Source organism: Balaenoptera musculus, chromosome 9, assembly GCF_009873245.2.
Source record: "Balaenoptera musculus isolate JJ_BM4_2016_0621 chromosome 9, mBalMus1.pri.v3, whole genome shotgun sequence".
NCBI classification, from domain to species: domain Eukaryota; kingdom Metazoa; phylum Chordata; class Mammalia; order Artiodactyla; family Balaenopteridae; genus Balaenoptera; species Balaenoptera musculus.
In genome coordinates this window covers 18,218,461-18,245,270 of record NC_045793.1, presented here as the reverse complement: position 1 = coordinate 18,245,270, position 26,810 = coordinate 18,218,461, and the positions used below count along the sequence as shown (strand labels likewise).

The following is a 26,810-nucleotide window of genomic DNA, read 5'->3' as shown; positions in this document are numbered from 1 at the left end:
TTTTTTTTCCTCCTATAGCTTCACCATTTCTGAGTTCTTTCTTTTGATTTATCTCTTGGTATTTTTAATTCATGTTGAGGTCCCCTCCCCTAAGAAAAAGTATATAATCTTCCCTGAACTCTCTAATGTTTACAAACATCTAAAGGTTGCCTTTATTCTTGAATGACAGCATGGCCTACTATTAATAATAATGTCATATGTTTTACAAATGAGGAAACTGAGGCACAGAGAGGTTAACTTGTCCAAAGTCACACAAATAATACTGTAGGGTTTTTCATGCAGTGTGGCTTCTGAGTCTGTGTGCTTAACTACTAGCCTCTACTACCTCCATCTTTATATTGCTGTGGGGAAGTCTGAGGCCAACTTCTGATTCTGCCCCAACACCCGCAATATTTTTTCCTCTCTGGGCATGCCTCAGTGCCTGAGCCCTTTGTGTTGGGAGAAGGAGAGAGTTTGGCAGGGCGGAGTGCAGTGCATGTTAAGGTACTTAGAGCCTGTGCTCATTCTGAGGAGATCCCAGGGTCAACTCCACCCAGCCTTGGAGTGTCTTAGTCCTGTGTGCTTATTATGTTCATTTCCCCACTTCATTCCAGTGTCCTGAGATGATACCAAGACAGGCCACCCTTCTTGCCTTTACTAAGGTCCCATAGTGCAATGTAGTGTTTCTTCTCCAAATGGTTTTTACCTTGATTTCTCCTAATTACTAGTTCTCCTAATTACTTAATTTACTTAATCACCCGAATATGCTTCTTTGCAAATTGCGGGGTCTCCATGAGAATTTGCAAGAGTTTGTTGGCTTATCTTCTTTTCTCTGTACTGCTTCTGAGGGGTGGGATGAGGGTCATGAGTTGAATTATGCTACTTACTCCCCTGGAATTTTCTTCATCTCCCCCTTTTTTTTTTTCCTTAACCACCACCATGCTTTAGTATTTATGGCGTTAGTTGGCCCCTTTCCCTTTTTGGTGAATTTCATTTATTTGTAGGTTGATTATAGAAGGGACATTCTATGATACTACTTCATTCTGCCATCTTAATCCAGAAGTCCTGAGTTAGTACAGAGAGAATTTACCTTTTATCAGATCCTCTGGCAAGGTGATTTTATTGATGAATTTTCCTTTCGTTACTTTTTAAAAATACTTGAAATATTCTGTATTTTGCTAATAGCAGCATTTAACCCTGTCACTGTATTAAAGTTATATTCAGAAAGGCACAGTTTATTTTAACATGCTCATGATATATTCAAACAAAATAAAAGAATAAAGTAGAAGCACCCTGACCAGCAATTCCTGCTCCCTAAAAGGAACCAATTATCAATTTATACTTTGTTTTTCCAGCAGTTTCTCTGCACGTGGTGTAAAAATTTTTTCCTCCCTACACAAATGAAATACCATACACACTGCTCTGTAATTTTTTCCCCACATTATGTCTTGGGGATTTTTTCTCATCGGCATGTATAGTTCCTACCTCACTCTTTAATTGGTGGAATAGTTTTCCAATTGTGAGGTGTTTACCCAGACCCCTATGACACGTTGACTGTTTCTGATCTTTTTAAAAATTTCAAACAGTGTGGCATTTAATAACTTTGTGTGTGTGTGTGTGTGTGTGTGTGTGTACGTATACATATACATTTTTGTATATTTGAGCTGGTAGGCTTGGTAAGTTCCTGGCAGTGCTTGGTCAGATATAAATATACTTATATATATATATATATATTTATACATATATACCATTACATACATGTGTGTGTATATATATACACACACACACACTTTAAAATAATTTTAAAAGATAATGCCAAATACCCTCCTAATTTTTAAAAATAACGTTTAAAAATAATTTATACTCCTCTTAACCCTACTCTGCCCAGTTCAGCCCTTGATTACATATGGTTTTGTATTATCCTGTAATTTTACTATATGGTTTTGTCTTAAATGCTTAGCCCAGTGCCAGATATGTTGTACCTCCTCAACTACTTATCATCAGGTTAATTTTTTATCTGTGACCCACAGATACTCTGTAGAATATACCCACAGATATTCTGTAGAACTCCAACTCTGTTGGAGTTGAGGATGATATATATGGTCCACAGCACTCAGGTGGCATGTAGTGGAAAGGTCTTAAGAATCTGAGAATTGGACTTCCCTGGTGGTCCAGCGGTTAAGACTGTGCTTCCACTGCAGGGGACACGGGTTCGATCCCTGGTTGGGGAAGCTCCGCATGCCACTCGGTGCTGCCAAAAGAAAAAAGAATCTGAGAATTGCTAGGTTTTTAAAATAGAGGCAGCAGTTGGTGTGCAGGAGGAATGAAAGAACTGGGGAACAGCAACACAGGTTGCAGAGATCAGAAAGGTTAGAGACAAACAGGAAAAAGCCAAAGTTCCATGATAGTGTTAAGTGCAAACTCCAGCTTTCGAGGGGTTAAGATGGAAAAGGAGGGCATAAGAATCACAAGCAACAAATGGAGAAAAAAATATTTCAAGAATTTGATATTAACCAGGTTTTTACTTGGTTTTGTTTTGTTTTGGAGTACAAGGGAGACCTGAACACATTTTTAGATAGTGCGGAAAAATCCTCTGCGGTAGGGTAAATTTTAGAAAGTAATTAAATAAAGTGATTCTGGGAGCCTACTCCCCGTGGAGGTGGAGGTGGGAAAGGGAAAGGAGCTAGTAGAGCAGTGAGGTGCAGGTGAGGTAACAAGCCAGCATGTGCCAAGTGATATGAGTATTTTCTGTAGGTTTGTGTAGAGGTTGATGGGCTGAGAAATCTAAAAGGAGGAAGGCTTGTCATTATAAGGAGCAAAGGATAAGGTTCCGGGTTATGTGCTATGGAGTGTATGCTTGGAAGTAAGAAATGGATTAAAGGGATTGTGAAAACACATGGATAGTTAGTTTAGGGTGGCTAGGACAGGATCAGCTGGGTTCTCCTCATGGCTACAGTCATGGAACAAAGAAATAAACCAGTGGAGAGAATGACCCATGGCTTTGCTTGGAGGGCTCAATAGAAATAAAGGGAGTCCATGGTACTGTAAAAGGTTGATCAGCTTTAGGGATTTCGTAATGGGTCCAAACTGAGAAATTGAATGGCAACTTTTTTGTGTATGTGTAAACTGTACTTTGCCTAAGGGAAAAGAAAAAAAATCAAATGGTACAATACATAGAAGAGATAAAAGAAAAAAGAAATGCATTTCATTCTTAGTGTTTTATATTCTGAAGTGTTGCATGAGAAAGTAATTTACTGCTGAGTTTAGAAAATTTTAACTTTTATGTTTATAAATAAAAAGTAGATTTTTCTCAAAAACTTTGAAGTGCCTTTTTGAATTACTGATTCAGTCTAGATTTAGCTTGCATATGACTGAATATGTGGTGTGGTACACTTACATATTGTGTGGTGGTGGTACGCAATCTTTGTAAAGTCGTATTTCTCAAACCTCCTTCATGGTAGAGTCTGTGTCTATTTATGCATATATATATAAATATATATATTTATACATATATAAATATAAAATAGTAAAACTACCATTCCTGGTTTTTTAATGTTTTTATTTTTTTGATTATAAAACTACATTTAAAAGCATTCCAAATGTTATAGGTATACTAAGTGAACTTGATGTTGATGTAAATGAAGGATCTCTAATGGAGCTACAGGGACATATTGGAAGATTCCAGGTAACTGATTCTTTCTTACTTCTTTTTTATTTTTTAAATTAAAAAAAATTTTTTTACTTCTTTAAAGAGCAGATGTAAGACTTGTAACAAAATACAACAGTCCTCTCACTGATCCTCCCCACTCTGCTCCCTGAATTTGGGTAAACCCGGCAACGGTTTTAATTGATTCTTTCATATCTCTAAATAATATGCTTATGTTACTACTACTTGATTTTCCAATTTTAAGAGTCATCTATTGACCTTCCATCGAGAAGGATGAGAATTTAGATCTCTTTACTCCTGTTCTTCCGTCATACAATACGTACCTCTCTCGTAACGTGTCCCCACCCCCAACTCTAATCGTATCATAATTTCGATTAGATTAATATTTAGTGTTATATTATTATTACTATGAAATGTCATTTATGAATAAGCCATGGATGGACCATATGTTACTTTTCTATACATTATGTTTTTCCTAGAGTAAGTAATTGTTTCTTTTTTTTAATTTGCTTGGTTTTATGTACTTATTTCTAATTTATTCCCAAACTCTCCTCCAGTTATGTAATCTCTTTTCAATATATTCAAACATAGTAGATAGCTTATCAATTAGATATTTTATCACAGTCTTTCTGGGAGCCTTCTGGCCTGCTTTGATTTGAGCACCTTCACTTTTTTTTGGCTGCAGAAGAATTATATTTATATAGTAGAATTTATATTCCATTGTTTTAGATACAGTAATTTTCTTAACCAGTCCTCTTTTCATGAGCTGTTTTTCAAGTTTCCAAAAGAAAAATGCTACCATCGGCATAATTGTTATCACTGGGTGCATGGGTATACAAGTAGTACATTTTGAGTCATTGTCAAATAGCACTCCAGAAAGGCTTGTACTCTCTCTAACCAAGCCAAAATACTCTGGTTTTTTTTTTTTTTTGGTTTTTTTTTTTAAGCCTTCTAACTTTTTTCATTGGTGGGGAGAAAAAAATATTTTTGATGCATCTTTCATAAGGTAGCCTCTGGAAATGTGTTAGTGCATCTGTTTTTGTCTGTAAGAATAGCAAACAGCCAGTTTTAAGTTTTAAAAAGAGTATTTTGACAAATTAAGTTTATATTATAATCTCCTTAGTATGTTTTGCCTTATCCATACATCCATACTTATTATTTAAACTAACATCAGCTTAAATTAGATATTATATAATATATATGGATGTATATATGTAGGGGTGAGTGTGTGTATGTGTAATACCAATGTTTTAAACGTGTTTTTATTGTGCACTTACTATGTGCAGAACACTGTACTAAGCACTTTAAATACAATTCAATGTCTCAGGTAATCCTAACAATAATCTTATAAGGTAGGAATTGCTATTATCACTCTAGAAATATGAACACAGAGGCTTGAGGAAGTTAAGTAACTTGTCCCAGGACATATAGCAAAAAGTCATGTACCTGTAATTGGAACCGACATCTCTGATTCTGGACCTACTGCCAATTTTGCAAAGCTTGTCCTTTCCCACTGAGAACCTTAGGAACAATTATATTCTCAAGTGAAAAGTACCAACATTTCAAACAAATGAGCTTTGTGATTTATCTGCCAAGGTTACTTCTGTGTTCCCAACTCCTTTTTGAAGTCCCCAGAAGCAGCCACAGGAGTAAGAGCCTTTAAATTTGAGCCTTAGTAGACAAAATTATCACAAATCTGCTTCTGTTTGCCATCTCATTTTGCTTCTCATTGTTTACTGATTAGTATTTATTTAATGGGAATCTACTAAGAAATTATTTGGTGTGATACAAAAAATCTTCAGCAAGCACTTAGATTTTAGTGGGGGTTAACTGCTAAAAGAATTAATATTCTTTTAATGAGTTGTCTGCCAAGTAAATACATTTGCAGAAAGGTAAATTTTAATATTGCTAACTTTAGTTGAGTCAGTTGGAAGTAAGAAATTAGATGCTTTAACAAGTGATTTCACTCCCCACTGAGTTTTTCTTTTTTATCTCCCTCAAGAAAGATAGGTCACTAACTTTAAACATATACAAATAGATATGAACAAAAAAGTATCTTTTCTTTCCTTAGCGCCAGTGCTTAGGACTACTAAGTCGCTTTGGTGGCTCTGACAGACTGCATCAGTTTAAATTTCAAGATGATAATGTGGAGGGGGATAGAGTGAGCAAGAAAGATGAGATCGAACTGGCTATGCAGCAGGTAAGAGGAGTGAGAGTTGTGTAACTATTCTTTAAGCTTTTTATGTTTTTGGAGATATTTGAGAAAAATAATAGATGTGGGTAATTTTACAAATTGATTTGTAACTTTGTTGTAATTTTACAAACTGATCTATAACTTTGTTCTCCTTCAAATCTGGATTTCCATGATATGAGGCATTTGGGGAGCTAATATTTTTGTTACTGCTTGTTCTTCCTTTGTAGATTTGTGCCAATGTCATGGAATATTGCCAGTCACTCATGTTACAGAGTTCCCCTACCTTTCAGCATGCTGTGTGTCTCTTCACCCCTAGCCTGTCAGAAACCATTAATAGAGATGGGCCCCGGCAAGGTGAGCTAGCTAGTTCTTTCTTTCTGTATTTGAGGAATTAAGTTGCCAGGGTTATGACAAGCTCTAGTTGGCCCCAGTAAGATGCAATTTTTTTTTTTTTTTTTTTTTTTTACCACCAGTAATGAATGGGAAATTTTTAAAATGACTTCTTTAAGAAGGAGTGATGAGGAGGTACTGTTGTCGGACCTGTGGATACAGCTGGAGAACTGGAAAGAATAGAGAAATTTGCGATTTTCTGAGGATGAATCTGGAAGAGCCATGTGGGGAGAGTATAGTTTTATGTAGCGTGTGAGAGCCTAAAGGCTCTAGGATTGGAGAGTAAACTAGCCAGGTGAAAAGTATGAAAATAGACAGTTTGTATGTTAAATCATGTTAAGCTGAATTTAGTGTGTCAGTTGGGTTTTGTATTCAGCTCCAAATTTCTGTAACATAGCAAAGTAAAATTTCGATACTTAGTAAGCTGATGTAGCCTATGATTCCCTAGTGACCCAGTAGGGAAGATTAGGAATATGAGGCCAGATTATGGATTGGTTAAAGCTTTTGTCCCATGGGACATCCAAAAGCCAAAGCCCGTTTGGATCTTGGTGGTTGTATTGTGATGGACTGGTGGTGATCTCAAGAAACCTTTTGTTTGAGATTTCTGTGAATCATTTTGTCACATTTTCATCGTCTTCAGGGTCTTATTTTCTCTGAAAATTGCTTAATCACATAAAATATCTATTTAATAGAATAATATTATGAAAAAAATATGTTATGCTAAGAACTCTTGTTTGTCTAACTCCATTATAAAATGTCCTAGCAAGTGGGATTAAGAAAAATTTTTTTATTGAGGTTTTTTATTTACATACAACAAAATTCACCCATCTTAGGTGTACAGTTTGAGTACTTTTTGTAATTTTATGCAGTGTGTAACCACTACCACAACCAAAATATAGAATAATTCCCTCATCCTTAAAAGTTTCTTCTTGTCCCTTTGCATGTGATTGTTTCCTTTGGCCCCTGGTCAAGGTGTCTATTATTTTGCCTTTTCCAGAATTTTATATAAATGGAATCATACAATATGTAGTCTTTTGTGTTTCAACTTCTTTCATTTAGCTCAGTGTTTTTGAAATCCATCCATGTGTGTATTACTATTTTGTTCCTTTTTATTTCTGGCTGGTATTCCATATTAAAAATATACCATAATATATCTCTTCACTAGTTGATAGACATTTGGGTTATTTCCAGATTTTTAGCTATTGTGAATAATGCTACTATGAATATTTGGATATAAATCTTTATGTGGACGTAATGTTTTCATATCTTTTGATTAAATGCCTAAGAATGCAATTGCTGGCTTCTGTGGTATGTTTAACTAAATAAGATACTGCCATTCTGTTTTACAAAGTACAATCATTTTGCATTCCCACCAGCCATGTATAAGAGTTCTAGCTGATCCACATCCTTGCCAATGCTTGGTTTGTCAGCCATTCTAGTGGTTGTGTCGTTATATCTCACTGTGATTTTAATTTGCATTTCCTTGATGACTAGTGATGAGCCTGTGTCCAGTTTTAGTACCATTTGTTGAAAAGATTATCTTTTTCTGTTTGGATTACTTTGATACCTTTTCTCAAAAACCAATTGACCACATAAATTTGGGTTTATTTTTGGACTCTCGATTCTGTTCCATTTATCTGTATGTTCTTTCTCTTAATACCACACTGTCTTTATATACTTTATACACACTGTCTTTATATACTTATTCTTCAATAGCTTTATATCAACAGTAAGTCTTGAAATCAGGTGGTATAAATCCTCTAGCTTTGTTCTTCTTTTTCAAAATATCTTATGCTTATGGTTTACATGGTTTATTTCTTTCTGTCCATTTATTTTCATCCTATCCATGTTTTTATGTTTAAAGTGCATCTCTTGTACACAGCAGAGAGTTGAGTCTTTTTTTCTTTAATCCATTTTGACTATCTCTGCTTTTAGTGGTGTGTTTAGTCCTTTAATATTTAATGTAATTATTGATATGATTGGATTTGGGTCTATCATTTAATTGTTTTCTACTTATTATTTGCTTTCTACCTCCTTTCTCTGTTTTTTTGTTTTTGTTTTTCCTTACCTGCTTTTAAAAAAAAATCTGTTTTATAGAATTTGATTTTAATTTTACCATCGGGTTTTTACCTACACTTCTTTGTATTATTTTTTTTTTAGGAGTTGCCATAGTTTTTCACAGCCTGTTTATTGTTAATATAGTACCACTTCATTCAAAATTTACAACTCTTACAACTGTATAGGCCCACATTCCCCCCTTCTTTTATGTTGTAATTGTTACATGTATTACATCTACATACACTATAAATTCCCTTAGACAATAATTTTTATCTCAAACAATTTAATGCTTTATAAGTAAAGAACAAAAGGGTAAAAAAGAAAAAAATAGTCTTTTGCATTTATTTAGATATTAAACACATTTGATGCTCTTTATTCTTTCTCAATGATCAGAGTTTCCACGTGGTGTCATTTCCCTTCAGGCCGAAAAATTTCTTAACATAAGTACGGGTCTGTTAGTGATGAATTCTCTTAATTTTCTTTTATTGAAAATGTCTTGATTTTGCCTTCATTCTTGCAGGATAATTCTGCTGGATATAGAATTCTGAGCTGGTAGTTTTGTGCTTTCTGTACTTTAAAGATATGGTTTCACTTTCTTTTGTCTTCCATGATTTCTCATGAGAAGTCAGTCATTGATGGGAATATTGTTCCTCTATATGTAAAGTGTTGTTTTTCTGTTGCTGCTCTTGAGATGTGCTCTTCCTCTTTAAACAGTTTGACTGTTACGTGCCTTGGTGTGGGCATCTTTGTTTTTATTCCGTTTAGTGTCGTTGAGAATTTTTTATCTATACATTTCTTTGTTTTATCAATTTGGGGGAAATTTTGACTTTTTTCTTCAAATATTTTCAGCCCCATTCTCTTCAAACATATATTAGATGATTTGATACTATGGGGTTTTTTTTGTAATGCTCTTTATTTATAAGAAATAGGATGAGAACATTTGCTATACTTTTTTATTATTTGATTTACTATCTCATGTAAAGTTGCATTACAGTTTATGTATGTTAGCATGATTTCAAGGCCCTGAAGGTAAATGTAATGGGCAGATCATTTATTTTTTGCAACCATTCCTCCTTGTAATTTTTTGTTTATATTTTGGTATCATATGAATATGTAAATTTTACGTTAGCAACTATATTTACAGATAATTGCATTGTTGTTTTTTTGTTTTTTTTTTAAATTTATTTTATTTATTTATTTATGGCTGTGTTGGGTCTTCGTTTCTGTGCGAGGGCTTTCTCTAGTTGTGGCAAGTGGGGCCACTCTTCATTGCGGTGCGCGGGCCTCTCGCTATCGCGGCCTCTCTTTGTTGCGGAGCACAGGCTCCAGACGCGCAGGCTCAGTAATTGCGGCTCACGGGCCCAGTTGCTCTGCGGCATGTGGGATCTTCCCAGACCAGGGCTCGAACCCGTGTCCCCTGCATTGGCAGGCAGACTCTCAACCACTGCGCCACCAGGGAAGCCCATTTACAGATAATTGAAGACTGGAATTTTTTTCTTCCAGTTTTATTGAGATATAGTTGACACACAGCACTGTATAAGTTTAAGGTGTGCAGCATAATGATCTGACTTACACACATCATGAAATGATTTCACAGTAAGTTTAGTGAACATCCATCATCTCATACAGATACAAAATAAAAGGGGAAAAATTCTTTTCCTTGTGATGAGGACCCTTAGGATTTATTCTCCTAACAACTTTTATGCATGACATAGAGCAGTGTGAATTATATTTATTGCATGGTACATTACATCCCTAGTGCTTATTTATCTAAAAACTGGACGTTTGTGCCTTTTGACCACTTCAGTTGCTCTATCTTCAAGTTCACTTATTCTTTCCTCAATAAGCTCTATTTGGCAAAATATATCCAGTGAATTTTTTTTATTTCAGAAATTGTATTTTTCAGTTTTATAATTTTTGTTTGATTCTCTTATCTCATTTCTATTTTCTCTACTGAGATTAACTATGTTTTCATTGTTTGTTTTCCCTCAATTAGGATAGTTATAAGAGCTACTTTAAAACGCTCATTCATTAGTTACCAACATCTGGTTTATCAGGGATTAGACTTGCTTGGTATCCTTGTCTCTTGAGAATGTGTTCCATTTTCTTAGTTGTTTATATGTTGGGTATTTAAAATTGTATACTTGACGTTACAAAGGTTTGAAGGTTCTAGATGCCATTATTTTTTCCCTGTATGGTGTTTTTCTTTTGTTTTGGCTCAGTTACCTTGGCTATTTTGACCCGTGAACACTGATTCTTGGGTGACAGCTGCTGCGCCAGTTTATGTCCTTTGCCTTTAGCTGAGATGTTTTGAGTGTGTTGCCTGCATGGTTCAGGGGTCAGTTAGCGATGTGGGTGGCCATAGGGATCCCCTCTCTGCTCTTCTGGCAGTCCCCTAAAACTCTCTTCACTGGTCATGGTTTCCCGGCTTCTCAGCTGCTCCTTTTTTGGTTTGTCAGGCGTGAATGACTGTGCTTTTTCCATCAGCACTCCTGCTTCTGCATTGTGTTGCTTGTGCTACTGCTGGGTGTACTTAGCCCCAGGCCGAAGGCCATGAGCTGGGAGCTTAGAGTTGTACAGGTTCCATCTGCCCTCTTTCCAGTGTGCCTGCACTCCCTACCAGCGTCTGTCTGCTCCTGTTTACTTTGGTAACTTTAGGTAGTTATTTTTTGTGTTATGTCTAGGTTTTTTATTTTCTGCCGTGAGCAGGGAGTGGGCCGTTGTCTGGTACGGTCTTAGTTTGACATATTTGGAAGCAGAAGTTCTTAAAACCTAATAAGATACCTTTACTTAAAAATACCTGTCATTCAGTGATTCATTTGGAGTAGCCTTGGGTGAGAGTATGTCTTAAAGAAATTGAGGAAGTAACTATAAAGATTTATAGTAATATTTTATGGAGTAAAGTGCTTAAATCATTCAAACTGGATATATAAAACAATTTCTTTGACTTAGTTAAGCAAATTAATTCTACATAGTTCTAGTTAAGCAAATTAATTCTACATAGTTCTAGCTTTCTCCTATATTCAAAAAGTTTGCTGCCAGGAAGATCACTGACTACAAAGGTGCAGCCTCACCAGCATGAGGGAAAAGTGCTAGTTCAGGTGGCTCAGCAAATAGGAAAAAGGAGGTCTTCTTCACTTGGAGGGGCATGGAATGATTGGGAATCCTACTCAAAGACCCCTTTTCATTCAGAAGAGTGGTTTTCCTACCACGCAGCAGTGACATTTAACCTGCCGTGTCCCCTTTCTGTCTGGGAGTTTGTAAATGAGCATGAATCTGTTTACTAATCCCTGTAGGTCTGTAGCTTGATGTAGACCTCTAGCTCTGCCTCAAGAGGGCAATCCTTTTCTTCCCCTTTGAATCTAACTTTTTAAAACAAATTTAACCTGAGCATAAGATTTTTTCAAACAAAATTGTAATTTTGTCATTTATTCTTCAAAACATTAATATCACTAATAATTATTAAAATTTCGTTAGTTTCTTTTCATTTTGAGCCAGTCTTTTGCATACCATGTCAATTTTTGGTCTTTAATACTTAAAGATGAACTTTATGAAACCTTATAAATTGGTCTTTATTTTTCTTCAGACTTTTTTAAGGGTTAATAAGCATATTCTTCTCTGCCAATTCTAGACATATGAATGGGTAGGTATCTGGCAGGTTCTAGAATATTTAGTTATAGAGAGATAGTTTAACCTTGTGGTTAAGAGCACAGACTGATGATGAACTGCCTGGATTTAAATCCCAGTGCTACAAGTGACTTAAGAAAAATGACTTATCTCTTTGTGCCTCAGTTTCCTTGTCTATAAAGTGGAAGTAATAACAAGCTCCGTCTGATGAATTATTGTAAGGATTAAATGTGTTAATATGTGTAAAGTGCTTTAGAACAGTGCCTGGTGCTTGGCATGACATCAATGTTAGCTATTATTATTCTTATTATTGCTCTTGTATTATTGTTATCCTCTAGTGTATTTACTATTACTTGTGATCAAGGGACCCTTTCCTGTAGAACTTCTACTTCTTTGACTTCATGGTCTTTTATGCAGAATCTGTTTCTGTAGTTAAATATCTCATGAGCCATCCTCATCTGATGTCTAATTCTGGTGCCTCTGAGTGCTCTAATATTTTCTAGGCTTAAGCAAGTTAGTATATAAGAACTCCTGAAGTGATTTGGAATACTCTCAGCATTAGACCATCGTACTTATGGATAGCTTCCTACCAAGTTGAGGTCACACAAATGTTGTCTGGGGACCAGCATACCTAATTTCACTAGAAGAAGGCTCTCTGTGATGACCTGTATCATAAAGATTGTCGCATCTTCACTGAGACTGGTGAAGGAGAATTGGCAGATCAGCTGAGTATAGGATATTTTTTTGGTGGCAGAATCCACTGACAAGGGACTCTTCTCTCTTCTCCCCTCCACATGAAGGTCTATGAGATCGGACTTTGGAGCAAAGTTCAAGGGGGTGACAGTGAAGAAAGCAAATGTAGATCTCTCCTTCAGTATTCATGGCAGTTGGGGCCATTAAACAAAGTTTATCTCCATATTAAACCTGAAATTGCCAAGGTGTTTCTCAAAGAAATCCCTCAGTCACAAGAGGAAATTGCTTTACTTGTACCACACAAACCATCTCTATCAATAGAATAGTAACATTATTGCTCGCCTAGTTTTTCTTCCCTCTACAAACAACTTTTCCAACATCACATTTTTCTTTTATACCTTCATCAGAAAGTCGTCAAGTAAAAGGCAGATTATTTTGTTTTGCTATCCAAATGGAGTTATTGTGGTAGAAGACTTATTAAACTTTAAATTTAATTATCTATTTTTTAACTATTTGTTAGTATTCTCCTTGTCTCTTTGGAAGAATAACTTTGATCTGGGAACTCAGCAACCAGAAAGATGCAGACTGGAAATGAGTCCATATAAGTAGAGCCACAGGGCGAGGCAGGAGTTATTCACCTGGGGTCAGGAAACTATAAACTGTATTTGTGTGCACGGGGTGGGGGTTGGTGGAGAGATGGGTGTAAAGGTTTATAACTTCCATAGAGTTCTCAAAGAGGTCTTCACCCAGTAAAGGGTAAGCTGTCTCAGTGTCCGTCAGCCAGATTTCCTTATTGTCTCAAGGCTCCAGCCTTATGTACCCACCTCATTACAGTAGCTCCTAACCACTCCTTTGAACTGTCAATGGTATTTAAAAGTAGTCTTGGATTGGTTTTAATAATAGTTTACATGCCCTTAAATTCCTGGGCTTTCCTTTTTTTAAAAAAACAGGTCATTTGAGATTCATATAAAACGGCTATAAGTAGAACATTGTTTTTTATCAACTCTATTAGATACCCAAGCTCCAGTGGTTCCATACTGGCGCCTACCTGGTTTGGGCATTATTGTCTACCTGCTGAAACAGAGCGCTAATGATTTCTTCAGCTATTACGACAGTCATCGACGGAGTGTCAACAAGCTACAGAACGTGGAGCAACTTCCTCCAGATGAGATAAAAGAGGTATAAATCTTATAATGAGCGGTAGATATTTTTAAAAGATTTATTATTTATTTATTTTATTTATTTTTGGCTGTGTCGGGTCTTAGTTGCGGCACTTAGGCTCTTCGTTGTGGTGTGCAGGCCTCTCTCATTGTGGCGTGCAGGCCTTCTCTCTCTAGTTGTGGCTTGTGGGCTCCAGAGCACCTGGGCTCTGCAGTTTGTGGCATGCAGGCTCTCCAGTTGAGGCGCACGAGCTCAGCAGTTGTGGCGTGCGGGCACAGCTGCCCCGCGGCATGTGGGATCCTAGTTCCCTGACCAGGGATGGAACCTGTGCCCCCTGCATTGTAAGGCAGATTCTTTACCACTGGACCACCAGGGAAGTCCCAAGCGATGGAGACTTTTGAGAAGCCATTGTTTTTACTGGTAAGGACCAGGGGTCTGGTGTCAGACTTGTAGGTAAAGATGATGCATGCAGTGAGATGAAAGGAATTACAATGACTCAGAGCTCTGTGTGGCTTGAAGAAGAGTTCCTCACCTAAGCACCACACCTCATGAGCATAGAAACTCTTGACTGAGTGACAGGAAGTTGTACCTGTTCAAGAAAACCACCTGCTATTCAGTAGAAATTTCAGCAGCTGGCCTTTGAATAAAGAGTTTGGTAATTTATACTCTAAAAATCTGTGCTGAGATACTTAGGTGCAGATGTTTTTTCAGTTAGAAGTGATTCCTTAGGTAAGATGTCTCTGTTCCTTCAGCATTTTCAGTATCTGTTAAGTGAATTTTTCAGACAAATGAGATGGTGTATCAGACTTGACTGCCTTCTCTCAATGATCCAGTATCATACCCTGGCACTTATTTGTAGCTAAAGATGCTGAGTTACTGGGCCCGCTCTCTAAGTAGCCTGCCTTTCTTTCCATTTGGCACAGCTGAGCTATAAGGCTTCCCTTGGCCAGTGCTGAAGCTTCGTGGTGTCTTTTGTGGCAGCCTGCATGTTGAGCCATTCCTGGTTCACACCAGGTTTTCTGAAAAACACCGTGTCACTCTTAAGAGTAGTCAGAGCCTACTCCCTTTTACCATTCTTATAATTCTAGGGGACGTTTATTGAGAGTTTATGATGTGCCAAGCCATGAGTTACATATTCTACCTGAATACCTTAGGCAGATATTGTTGTGTCTCCCATTTCTCAGATGAGGAAGCAGAGGCACTGAAAGATTGACTAACTTATCCAAAGCCACACAGTTAGCAAGTACAGGTTGAGGCAGGTGTTATTGACTGGGTTCAGGTAATCCCTGAAATTGTGTGGTTTACACCCGGCAGTCCTTCCCCTTCGTGCACAGCTCCTGGGTGATGCTAGTAGGCGCAGAAGGAGCTGCAGCATCACAGTAAAGCGTGTGGCACTCCACCAGTCCCACTGCAGAACACCTGCTGCCAAACCCAGTGTCTGCACGTTAAATTGACCCATTGTGCTTGCAAGTATGCCAGATGGAGAAGGGATCAGGGGAGGTTCTGGTTGATGATCATGTATTTACTACGCTCTACAAGTCTAATTCACATTTTCTTCAGAAGATACCTGACAGCTGTTATAGAAATTCTCCACGCGACATTGTGACACTAACTGCTTGGAAATCCCACTGTTTTGTTTTGTTTTAATTTGACAAGAAATTCAGGATTGGTTGGCCCATCAGCAGGTTGGAAATGTCTGTTTCAGGGACTGGACTTTCAAAAAGCAGCAGATGAACGTTCATTTGTGAATTCAACTGCTTCTTCGGCTCTCGTTTTTTAAAATTACTAGCTTCCTAATTAGATAATTAACTCTTGTCTGCAAGGATGTTTAAATTTATTTGAATGTTTTTCACAGTACGTATCACAAGTGACTACTTATAGTATATAGATTTTCATTAAATTTTTGTTACAATATATGTCATTCTTAATACTGTGTTTGTTTTTTTTCTTAGTTGTGTCAGTCTGTGATGCCTGCTGGTGTTGATAAAATCTCCACTACCCAGAAATATGTTCTAGCAAGGCGGCGTTTGGTGAAGCTGATCAACAATCGAGCTAAACTGCTCTCCCTTTGTTCTTGTATCCTTAATGGAATCATAGTGGGGCTTGAAGGGTGACCTTTAAGAGAATTTTCAAATGTGGGAACTGTTTACTTATTTTCACATTATTTGTGTATCAGAATCATATGGAAGGGGACATAATTACTGTTAGTTTTTTTCTAGTTAAATGTGTGATATATTTCTAAATTGAAAATATTTTTCCTACCTTTTAGAGTAACTAGTAATCCTCATAATATACACAGACACTTTCTGTCCGGACAGGAGACAAGGACACTGAAGGCTATGCTGGCACAGCATCCCACGGTTTCCACCCGCTTCCTCTCAGCACATCTTGCTGCTTTCTGGAGGGACCTTACGTCCAGTTTATTAGACTGAGGCTGTGGTACATCACTGAATGGTGCAGTCTCTTCTTTTCCCGCCTGCTCAGAAACGTTTTTTTTTTTTTTTTTTAATATTTATTTATTTATTTATTTATGGCTGTGTTGGTTCTTCGTTTCTTTGCGAGGGCTTTCTCCAGTTGTGGCGAGCGGGGGCCACTCTTCATCGCGGTGCGTGGGCTTCTCACTGTCACGGCCTCTCTTGTTGCGGAGCACAGGCTCCAGACGCGCAGGCTCAGTAGTTGTGGCGCACAGACTTAGCTGCTCCACGGCATGTGGGATCTTCCCGGACCAGGGCTCGAACCCGTGTCCCCTGCATCGGCAGGCCGACTCTCAACCACTGCGCCACCAGGGAAGCCCTCAGAAACTGTTTTGCAAAATCATGTGACGAGATTGTTTTCCTTTAATCTGAGCTCTCCTCTATAGTTATCATAGAGACCTGCCTGTTTATTCTCTGGCGCCATCTGGAGTACTACTTGTTACATTGCACACCCACGGATTCTCAAGATTCCTTATTTGCCTCCAGGACCTTACTTAAAAGCAGAAGACTGCAAGGTAAACTTTATTCTGAAAATTAGTGAACCATAAACGCCTATAGATTTTAGCACCTTAAAAAACTAGTTACATTTAATCTACTTTTTACTGTTCAGGTTACTAAGGGTGGACTAGGTAATCAAGAGCTGCTTAGTTGCTAGGCATAGCTGTGTTTTGTATTTTCCCTTCTGTCCATGGGAAGTTGTGTGGAGCGCAAGAGCATTGTAGAGGCTGCCTTCAGCTGCTCCTCAGCTTCTTGCAGTTAATGGCTGACCCCGGTCCAGAGTCCTCTGGTCACAGATAATTTTCCAGAAGAATGGAAATGGGTCAGCCTAGGCCAAGATCCTTGTTGCTCGAGGGACCTTCTGTGACTGATGAGCGTGTATTGGATCCCTTAGGACCCAATAAGGGAGAGAACCCTGGCCTAGAACAGCGAAATGCTTCCTAGGGGCTTCCATTTACTGAAAGCTGAAATAGAGTTCTCAGTCTTGACCCATGCTTTTCACGGCACTGTGGTTCATTGCCATCAGGTTCTTCCATTGTGTAGTAGACACACACCTGCAAAGCTGGTTTGACTGTGTCTTTATCTCTAGATTCCTTCGCTTCAGAAAGCAATCTGGATTTTAGAAGTGGGCTGACAGTAGTGAGCCAACATGATATAGACCAGGTAAGGTTCTATTCTCATACTCTTTTTTTTTTTTTGAAAGTAAAAAGGGAAAGACTGGTATATTAGTAAGATAATAGTTTTCAAGTTTGAATTCTAGTGTAGCCACCTATTAGCTACATGACTCAGAGCAATTTACTTAGCTTCTGAGCCTCCATTTCCTCAGCTCAGAAATGGGAATGATAATTCAACCTGTAAGCATTTTGTCAGAATTAAATGAGGCTTCATGTGTGAGACTCGTAGGGTAGAGCCTAGAACATAGTAAGGGTTCAGTAAGGGTAGGCATCATGATCTGGAAACTCCGTATATCAACAGTTATTGCTATCTAAAGCAAATTTTAAGTTTTACACATTTATACAACAAGGGAAAGAAGGAAAAACATTAGTATCATACCAATAAATTCTAGGGTGGAAAATGTGAATGTTGAGTTAATCTGGCACATGGGAAAGGACCACATTACAAAAATTCAAAGGTATTTTAAATAGGAAGACATAGAATAAAAGAAGTATTTGAGACTACTTAATAATGAAATGTCACCTGTGTTACCTGTAGCTTCAGGCTGATGCCATCAGTGCTTTTGGAGAATCACTACAAAAGAAACTTCTGGACATTGAAGGATTGTATTCAAAAGTTCGATCTCGCTATAGTTTCATACAAGCTCTTGTCAGACGTATCCGAGGCTTGCTGAGGATATCACGGAACTGAGAGCCTGTGTGTATGCTCTTCTGAGGAAGAGAGGAATTGGGGAAAACTGTCTCCTTTTTATAGTTTCTTTCTAAATTATGACCAAAAGATATTTTGCTATTTCTTTCTTTATATATGGACTTCTTTTCTGTAAACTTCTTTGCCTGGTTTCGTCCTCACTGGTAAAAATAAATAAATAAATAAATACTTTTTAAAAAAACAAATATGTGGTCAGTCTCTTGAAATTTTATCTTCTAGATAAAATGGTCAATATTATCTGGAATTCAACAAATAATCCTTCCACAGTGATGGTTTTCCCCCAGGGGTATTATTCGGAATGCTAAATTAAAGGCATAGTCTGAAAATTCTAATTTTTTCTCTCTTTGTAGCTACATTACACTTTTTATGATAATGCTCTTTAAAGTCAAGCCATCTCTTTACTAAAATTATTTTTTCCTTTCTGCATGTAAATGACAAAATAATCACTTGCATTTGTTCCTTAAAATATTTGTGGAACTTTTCAAATAAATCATCTGCCTGTATTTCTCATATAGTTAATAGGATGGCTGCAGTTAGAGAAAAAGAATTTACCCAATCACCACTCTATTTCTTGCCCGATAGTATTTATGTGCACGTGACTACCTCATCTGAAAGTCCGTTTTCCCGTTTCCAGCCAAAAATTATTTCAGCCTGATATATAGAAGAGACTGCTGAGAGAGAAAAGAGTCTTGACTCTCAGGTAGTGGCAGAAAATTAACACTTAGTTCTATGGTGTTACGGGTTTTTTTCCCTTAATCTTATAATAAAATTTCCATGGCTTTTTAAGCATTTATAAAAGGCTTTGTCATTGTTATTGTATTTTGAAATTAATCTACTGCCTACCACTTATAAATATCAAGCCTTAGCTGGAAAGCATCCTGTTAATAAATAGCATTCTTAGAGGGATGTGAATGAATAATTAACTGGTCCCAGATATAGTAATACTGACTGTTGCTCCACTGGTGAGGCATATGGTAAACTTTATCATGTGGAACACAGGCATGAACACAGAAATAATCAAAAAGAGCCTGGGGCACAGATTCAAAGCATCTTATAAACCTCTGAAGTGTGAAGCCTTCTGCAGGACAGAGATATTAGCTAATTTGGAATTAGTTAAGATTTGGGGTTTACTAAGCTTCTTTATTTTGTTTTCCCATCATTTCTTCCAAAATTACAGCAGACTGGGGGTCAAAAGTTAGGGCAGTGGAGAAGTGTGTGGGAGGGAGAAGAAGGAAGGATTGCAGCTGCACGTATGCTACTTAAAAGACTGACCAGAAATGCTGTTTGTGTAATAAATACGACGGGGAGAGGCTAGCACTCGAGGCACACGCCGCCTGACTCAGCACTGTTCCCTGGGGCGTGGAGAGAGGCTACTGGATGCAGCATGTGCTCTTCAGCAAAGCAAAGAAGATTGAAGGAGATTTTAGATGGCTTGTTTAAAAAAGTTTTAGCATTTAAAGGTAGATTCATCTATTCCTCAACAATACTAAATAAATATAGGATCTTAATATGTTGTTTTTACTGAGTTAATTAGTTTGGTGGAATTAGAAAATCAAAAAGAGGTGAGTACCTTCTTCCTAGTTATTAGTGTTTTAGTTTTGATAAATTAGTGATGTTTAAATATAGCTGTCTGAGCTTTAGCTGAGCTATTTATAAAAGCAGTCATACACAATCTAGTCTTTTCTAAGTATTTGTCTATTGTTTTCCCAACTTATTTTGACAAACTTTGAATCTTCATAAGAGTTGAAAGAAAAGTAATGAACCCATATGCCTTTCACCTAGCTTCATCAGTTATCAACATTTTGCACATTTGCTTTATCTCTTTTTTTTATGTGTATATATACTGGTTTGCTTCCTTAACTATTTGAAAGTAGGTCATAGACATCATGACACTTTATCACTAAATATTTCAGCAGGTAAGAACAAGGATATTTCCTTCCTAACCACAATACAATTATCACACTTAAAGACATTTGCCTTTTTAAATTTTTTTGGCTGTATCTCACAGCTTGTGGGATCTTAGTTCCCTGACCAGGGATTGAACCTGGGCCTTTGGCAGTGAGAGCGAGGAGTCCTAACCACTGGACCACCAGGGGATTCCCAACAATATTTTCTAATGTTTAGTCCATATTCACATTTTCTCAGTTGCCCCAAAAATGTACTTTTAGAACTTTTTTTAAAACCCAGGATTTAATTATCACACATTACATTTAATTATCTCTTTAGCTTCCTTCATTCTGAAACAGTTCCTCTGTCTTTTGGGGGAGGAGAGGGTCTTTTACAACATTGACTTTTTTTAGCTGTTTTGAAAAGGGTTTTTGGTTTTTCTTTATTAGATTCAGGTTAAACATTTTTGGCAAGAATACTGCAATTATTCAGGTGATATGCCTCAGCGTGTCATATCAGAGGTGTGTATCAGTTTGTCCCATTATATTGTTTGATCATTTGGTTATGGTAGTATTTGACAAACCATCTCTGTTGTAAAGGTTCTCTTTCCCATTGCAATGAGTAATCTGTGGCTTGATACGCTGAGACCATGAATATCTTGTTTCTAAAAAATGTTTCAACCATACCTTTTATCATTCATTCCAATTAAATATTTTTATTGAATTGCATACTGTTTCAATCATACAAATAATATAGTCAAGGTAATAAATGCCCATCTGGGTGTTCTGTTCACTCTATCACTTCATACAGCTAATTTTATCAAATCTTAAAATTAATTATATTTGCTGTATATCTTTCTAAAGAAAGAAATATGGGGAATGTAAATTGGTGCAGCCACTATGGAAAACAGTGTGGAATTTCCTTAAAAAACTAAAAATAGAACTATCATATGATCCAGCAGTTCCACTCCTGGGTATATATCCAGAAAAAATGATAACACTAATTCAAAAAGGTACATGCACCCCAATGGTCATAGAAGCACCATTTACAATAGCCAAGACATGGATGCAACCCAAGTGCCCATCAACAGGCAATTGGATTAAGAAGATGTGGTATATATACAATGGAATATTAACCATAAAAAATGAAATACTGCCACTTGCAGCCACATAGGTGGACCTAGAGAATATTATGCTTAGTGAAATGTCAGACAATGAAAGACAAATATTATATGCTATCACTTATACATGGAATCTAAAAAATAATACAAATGAATGTATATGCGAGACAGAAACAGACTCAGATACAGAAAGCCTGTGATTACCAAAGGGGAGAGAGAAGGGGGAGGGACAAATTAGGGGTATGGGATTAACAGATATTGTACAAACTACTGTATATAAAATAGATAAGCAACAAGGATATACGGTTTAGCACAGAAAATCATACCCATTATCTTATAATGACCTATAATGGAATGTAATCTGCAAAACTACTGAATCACATCACTGTGCTGTACACCTGAAACTAAGACAGTATTGTAAGTCAGCTATACTTCAATTTAAAAAATATATAGATACAGTTGAGGCTCCTGTGAATTCTCTGATCCCATTGCCCTCCCTCCTTCTCAGAGATAAACACCAAGAATTCGTTGTTGTTCTTTCCCATTTATGCTTTATACTTCCACTACATATGTGTATTCATAGGCACTACAAAGTATTGTTTTACAGGTTGTTAATTTATATATGTGTATCATCAGTTTATTTTTTTTTTCTTTTCTTTGGCTGCACTGCATGTGGGATCTTAGTTCCCTTACCAGGGATGGAACCCGTGCCCCCTGCATCGGAAGCGTGGAGTCTGGACAACTGGACCGTCTGTGTCATCATAGTATGTCGTCATATTATGAAGCAATTTGCAGGTTGGTTTTTTTGTTTGTTTTGTTTAACATGGTGTTTTTGATAATCCCTCATGCTCATTTATTATACTTATTGAATTATAGTATTGCATTTTACAAATACCCTAATTTATTCATTCTACTATTGGTGAGCTGGTAGACATTTAAGTTCCCAATATTTTGCTATTACCAGCAGTGCTGCAATAATGATTATCATACATATAAGAGGGCTTCTCTGGATGATGCAACCAAAAATGGAAATCCTGAGTTGGAGATTAAATGCTTCAATTTCACTAGACATTGCAATATTTTTCTTAGGGATTGTACCAATTTTCTCCTACCCATAGGGTGAGAGCTCCTGTTCGTCCACACCATTGATAACACTTCCAATTGTCATACTTTTTTTAAGAGCAATTTTTGTTTTACAACAAAATTAAGAGGAAGATACAGAGATTTTCCAAATACTCCCTATAGCTACACCTGCATAGTCTCCCCTGTTATCAACATCACTCACCAGGTACATTTTTACCAAGGATGTTCCTACATCCTATACTGACACATCATAATCAGCTGAAGTCCATGGTTTTTATCTTAGGGTTCACTCTTGGTGTTGTACATTCTATGGGTTTGGACAAATGAATAATGACGTATGTCCTTCATTGTAACATCGTACATCATATTTTCACTGCTCTAAAAATCCTCTGCGATTTGCCTATGCCTAATCATTTCTCCACCCGCCCTGGCAACCAACGACCTTTTTATTGTCTCCATAATGTCATATAGTTACCTTTTGCAGAATGTCGTATAGTTGGAATCATATAGTAAGTAGCCTTTTCAGATTAGCTTCTTTCACTTAGTAATGTGCATTTAAGCTTCCTCCATGTCTTTTCGTGGCTTGATAGCTCTTTTTTTTTTTCTTTTAAGCACTGAATAGTATTCCGTTATCTGGATATACCAGTTTACTTATGCATTCACCTACTTACTGAAGGACATCCTGGTTGTTTCCAAGTTTTGGCAATTATGTTCCAAGCTGCTGTAAACATCCATGTGCAGGTTTTTGTGTGGACATAAGTTTTCAACTCCTTTGGGTAAATACCAAGGAGCATGATTGCTGGATCATATGGTAAGAGTATGTTTAGTTTTGTAAGAAACCACTAAACTGTTCCAAAGTGGCTGTACCATTTTGCATTTCCACCAACAGTGTATGAGAGTTCCTATTGTTCCACATCCTCTCCAGCATTTGGTGCTGCTATCAGTGATCTGGATTTTGGCCATTCTAATTGATGTGTAGTGGTATCTCACTGTTGTTTTAATTTGCATTTCCCTGATGACATGATGTGAAGCATCTTTTCATATGTTTATTTGCCATCTGTATATCTTCTTTGGTGAGGTGTCTGTTAAGGTCTTTGGTCCATTTTAAAATCAGGTTGTTTGTTTTCTTACTGTTGAGTTTTAAAGTTCCTTGTGTATTTTGGATAACAGCCCTGTATCAGATTCATCTTCTGCAAATGTTTTCTCCCAGTTGATGGCTTGTCTTCTATTTCTGTTGATAATGTCTTTTGCAGAGCAGAAGTTTTTAATTTTATTAAAATCTAGCTTATCATTTATTTCATTCATGGATTGTGTGTTTGGTGTTGTATCTAAAAAGGCACCACTATACCCAAGGTTATCTAGGTTTTCTCCTATGTTATCTTCTAGGAGTTTTATAGTTTTGTGTTATATATTTAGGTCTATGATCCATTTTGATTAATTTTTGTGAAGGGTCTGTGTCTAGATTCATTTTTTTGCATGTGAATGTCCATGATCTAGTTTTACTTTACTTACTTTTTTCCCATGTGGATAATCAATTTTCTTTTTATGATTCATTGAATAGCCCATGCTTTCTCACCGATCGGTAATACTGCCTCTGTCATATGCCTCAAATATGTAGGAGTTCTTTATATAAAGGAAATTAGTCCCTTGTCATAGGTACAAATGATGTTTTTCTTTCTTTCTTTCTTCTTTTTCTATTTGCCATACCAACACTTTGCTTTTTTCCGCTTATACTGAAGATCTTTCTATATCAACACATATAAAACCTCTCCCTCTCTTTCTGTCTCTCTCACAAACACACATGTACACACAGTATTTCAATGTATGTATATAGCATGATTTACTCACTTATTAACATTTCTATTTTTTTTTTTTTGCCACGATGAATGTTTTTGAATATACACAAGTTCATGCGATTGCTGAGATAAAGGATATGCTCATTTACACTTCTGATAGTTTGGGCCAAATTGCCCTCCACAGAAGTTTTTAGCAATATGTTTCCGGACTTCCCTGGTGCTGCAGTGGTTAAGAATCCGCCTACAATGAAGGGGACACGGGTTCGAGCCCTGGTCCGGTAAGATCCCACAGGCTGCAGGACAGCTAAGCCCGTGCACCACAACTACTGAGCCTGTGCTCTGGAGCCTGCGAGCCACAACTACTGAAGCCCACGCCCCTAGAGCCCGTGCTCTGCAACAAGAGAAGCCACCTCAATGAGAAGCCCACGCACCGCAACGAAGGGTAGCCCCCGCTCGCCGCAACTAGAGAAAGCTCACGCGCAGCAACAAAGACCCAACGCAGCCAAAAAAACAACAACAACAAAAATTTGTATCCCCGTTAGTACTGTATAGCTATGCCTGTTTCCCTACTTTTTCCAATACAGTGTATAATCAAGCTTTTTGATTTTTGCTAATCAGGAGAAAAATGACACCTCATTATGGTAGTAATTTACATTTCTCTTAGTGTGAATGTCACTGAGTATCTTTCCATATGTTTGAGCCATTTGTATTTCCTTTTCTATGAGCTGTTCATATCCTTTGACCACATTTTATTGGATTGTTGGTCTCAATGAATTGTGGGAGCTCTTTTACATAAAGAAAATTAGGCCTTGTCACTTATTTTACAAATAATGTTTTTCTTTCTTTCTCTTTCTCTCTTCCTTTCTGCCATACAGAAAATTTTTTATTTGTATGTAGTTGATTTTATCAGTCTTTTATGGCTTCTGGGTTTTGTACCATGTGGGTCATGTGAAAAACCTTCAAATTTGGAAATTATAAAAGAATTTCTCCCTTTTTAGTGATTTTAATATTTCTTTTTGTTTTGCTTTGTTTTGTTTAGGTTGTTATTTATCTGTAACTTATTTATGTGTAAAGTGTGAAGTAGGAACCCAACATTATTTTTTCCAGGTGGAAAAATAACAGTGAACCTCATTAGATCAATATCATTTGTTGAATGATCCATGTTATACGCATTTGATGCTCAGAATCACTGGTATGGAACTGAAAAAGGCAGACTGATCAAGAATTAAAATTTTGAAAGGCAAGTATCATAGAATGGCAATGGATATGAAATTTGAGGCTAATGGTCCTTGATTGGAGTTCTGATCTCTTGGGGGTTTAGACCAGATAGAAAAGGGTGAAGCCAGGAGGAAGCTCATAGCTTGTGAGAATGTGGAACAGCTGAGAGACTGGACATCTGGCTAAGGTCAAAGAGTTGATAGGATAGAAGGTAGGATTTTGGAATGTAATACTTCACAGGTGGAGCAGGTCCAGGAGGTGACAAAGTGTGGGTTATGAACATGATGGTGGATTGCTGAAGTGGTGTGGGGATCAAAGTCATTAGAGGTAAGGATTCTTTGAACATACAAGTGTTCATGGCCTTTGGAGTCACCCATGATGATGATAGCTTGGGACTGAATGGAAGGCTGTTAGATGCCAAACCTTCAGTGAATGAGGGGACTGCCTAGGAAGTCAGTAAGTTAAGGCATTGTGAAGGGGTAGAGGGAAGACATGAATTTTAAAGGAGGTTTTTAAAATATGAGAACATTTAAATAATAACCTGAAAGTAGTCAAAGAATCCTGCCTTTCTTTTCCATGCCTCATGGTTATTTGGGGTTATGGAGAGAGAGCCTTTGAAAAGGCCTTAGGGGAAAAAGCCAGACTTCATTTAAGGCTTTATCTGTAAGAAGGAGACAAGGTTTTATACAAGGAATTTCAATAAATATTGTGTTCACTTTCTGGGCACTAGGAATGGAGTTGTGAACCAAATAGATAAAGTCCTCACCCTCATGTAGCTTATAGTCTGGTGTCTTGTAACTCAAAGCATGGTTCACAGACCACTAGTAGCAGCATCTCTTAGGAGCTTAGTAGAAATACCGACTCTCAGGACCCAACTCAGATATGTTGAATTAGAATCTGCAGTTTAACAAGATCCCCAGGTTATCTGAATGCACATTAATTTTGAGAAGCCCTGGTCAAGACTTGACTGACTCAAGTTTTAACCTAAACATATTGGAAAGTAGAGTGTGTTACAGCCATCTACCAGCATCTCCTTCCTCTTGGCAGCCACTTTAGTTCAAAGAGACCCTGTCCCTTCTAGTTACAATTGATTGGAAAGCAACTGACACCAATCATCGTTCCTTTCCCAGGTATTTGAAAATGGTAATGAAAGAGTGATCCAGGCTTTCTATTGGATGGACCATTTAATGAGTAAATTTAAGTAACAGTGGCCATATTCTGGAAAGCAGAAAAAAAAACGTAAAGCAAAGAGAGAGAACAATGAGACAGATGTATGGAGAAGGGCAGAAATGGAGAGAAAATGCTGCTTAGTTCCTAATAGCTTTCCTATTCCTCCTTGTTGTCTACTGTATAATACACTCTCATTTGGTTTAAGCTAATATGATTTTGTTTTTATTATTGGAAACCAGAGTTCTACTTAATATAGCAGATAAGGGTGAATTCAAAAGGCTGAGAGCAAAGAGAAGACGGTGGTCTTGCTTTGTAAGTGTGTGTGTTGATGGAGGTTGTGGAGGGATTCGAAGACCAGGAGTAGGAGGTGGCAGCTCTGTGTGCAGAGAGGCCAGGAAGAGGTCTTCCAGAT

General features: G+C 37.3%; 1 protein-coding gene across 3 annotated transcripts in view; it reads left to right on the top strand.

Annotated features, from left to right (window-relative positions):
- NUP205 (nucleoporin 205) overlaps positions 1 to 18,309 on the top strand; it is an 84,265-nt gene extending 65,956 nt beyond the window's left edge. For 2 of the 3 annotated variants that reach the window (XM_036863661.1, XM_036863662.1), the window contains 8 exons: positions 3,588 to 3,664; positions 5,718 to 5,846; positions 6,068 to 6,194; positions 13,621 to 13,787; positions 15,722 to 15,845; positions 16,630 to 16,758; positions 17,331 to 17,404; positions 17,954 to 18,309. In XM_036863661.1, the coding sequence (XP_036719556.1) occupies positions 3,588 to 3,664; positions 5,718 to 5,846; positions 6,068 to 6,194; positions 13,621 to 13,787; positions 15,722 to 15,845; positions 16,630 to 16,758; positions 17,331 to 17,404; positions 17,954 to 18,106 (980 nt within the window). In that variant the 3' untranslated portion in view covers positions 18,107 to 18,309. Of the gene's footprint in view, positions 1 to 3,587; positions 3,665 to 5,717; positions 5,847 to 6,067; positions 6,195 to 13,620; positions 13,788 to 15,721; positions 15,846 to 16,629; positions 16,759 to 17,330; positions 17,405 to 17,953 lie in introns of those variants that run through there. The other variant, XR_005021239.1, reaches the window with a different exon arrangement.
- Positions 18,310 to 26,810: the final 8,501 nt, after the last annotated feature.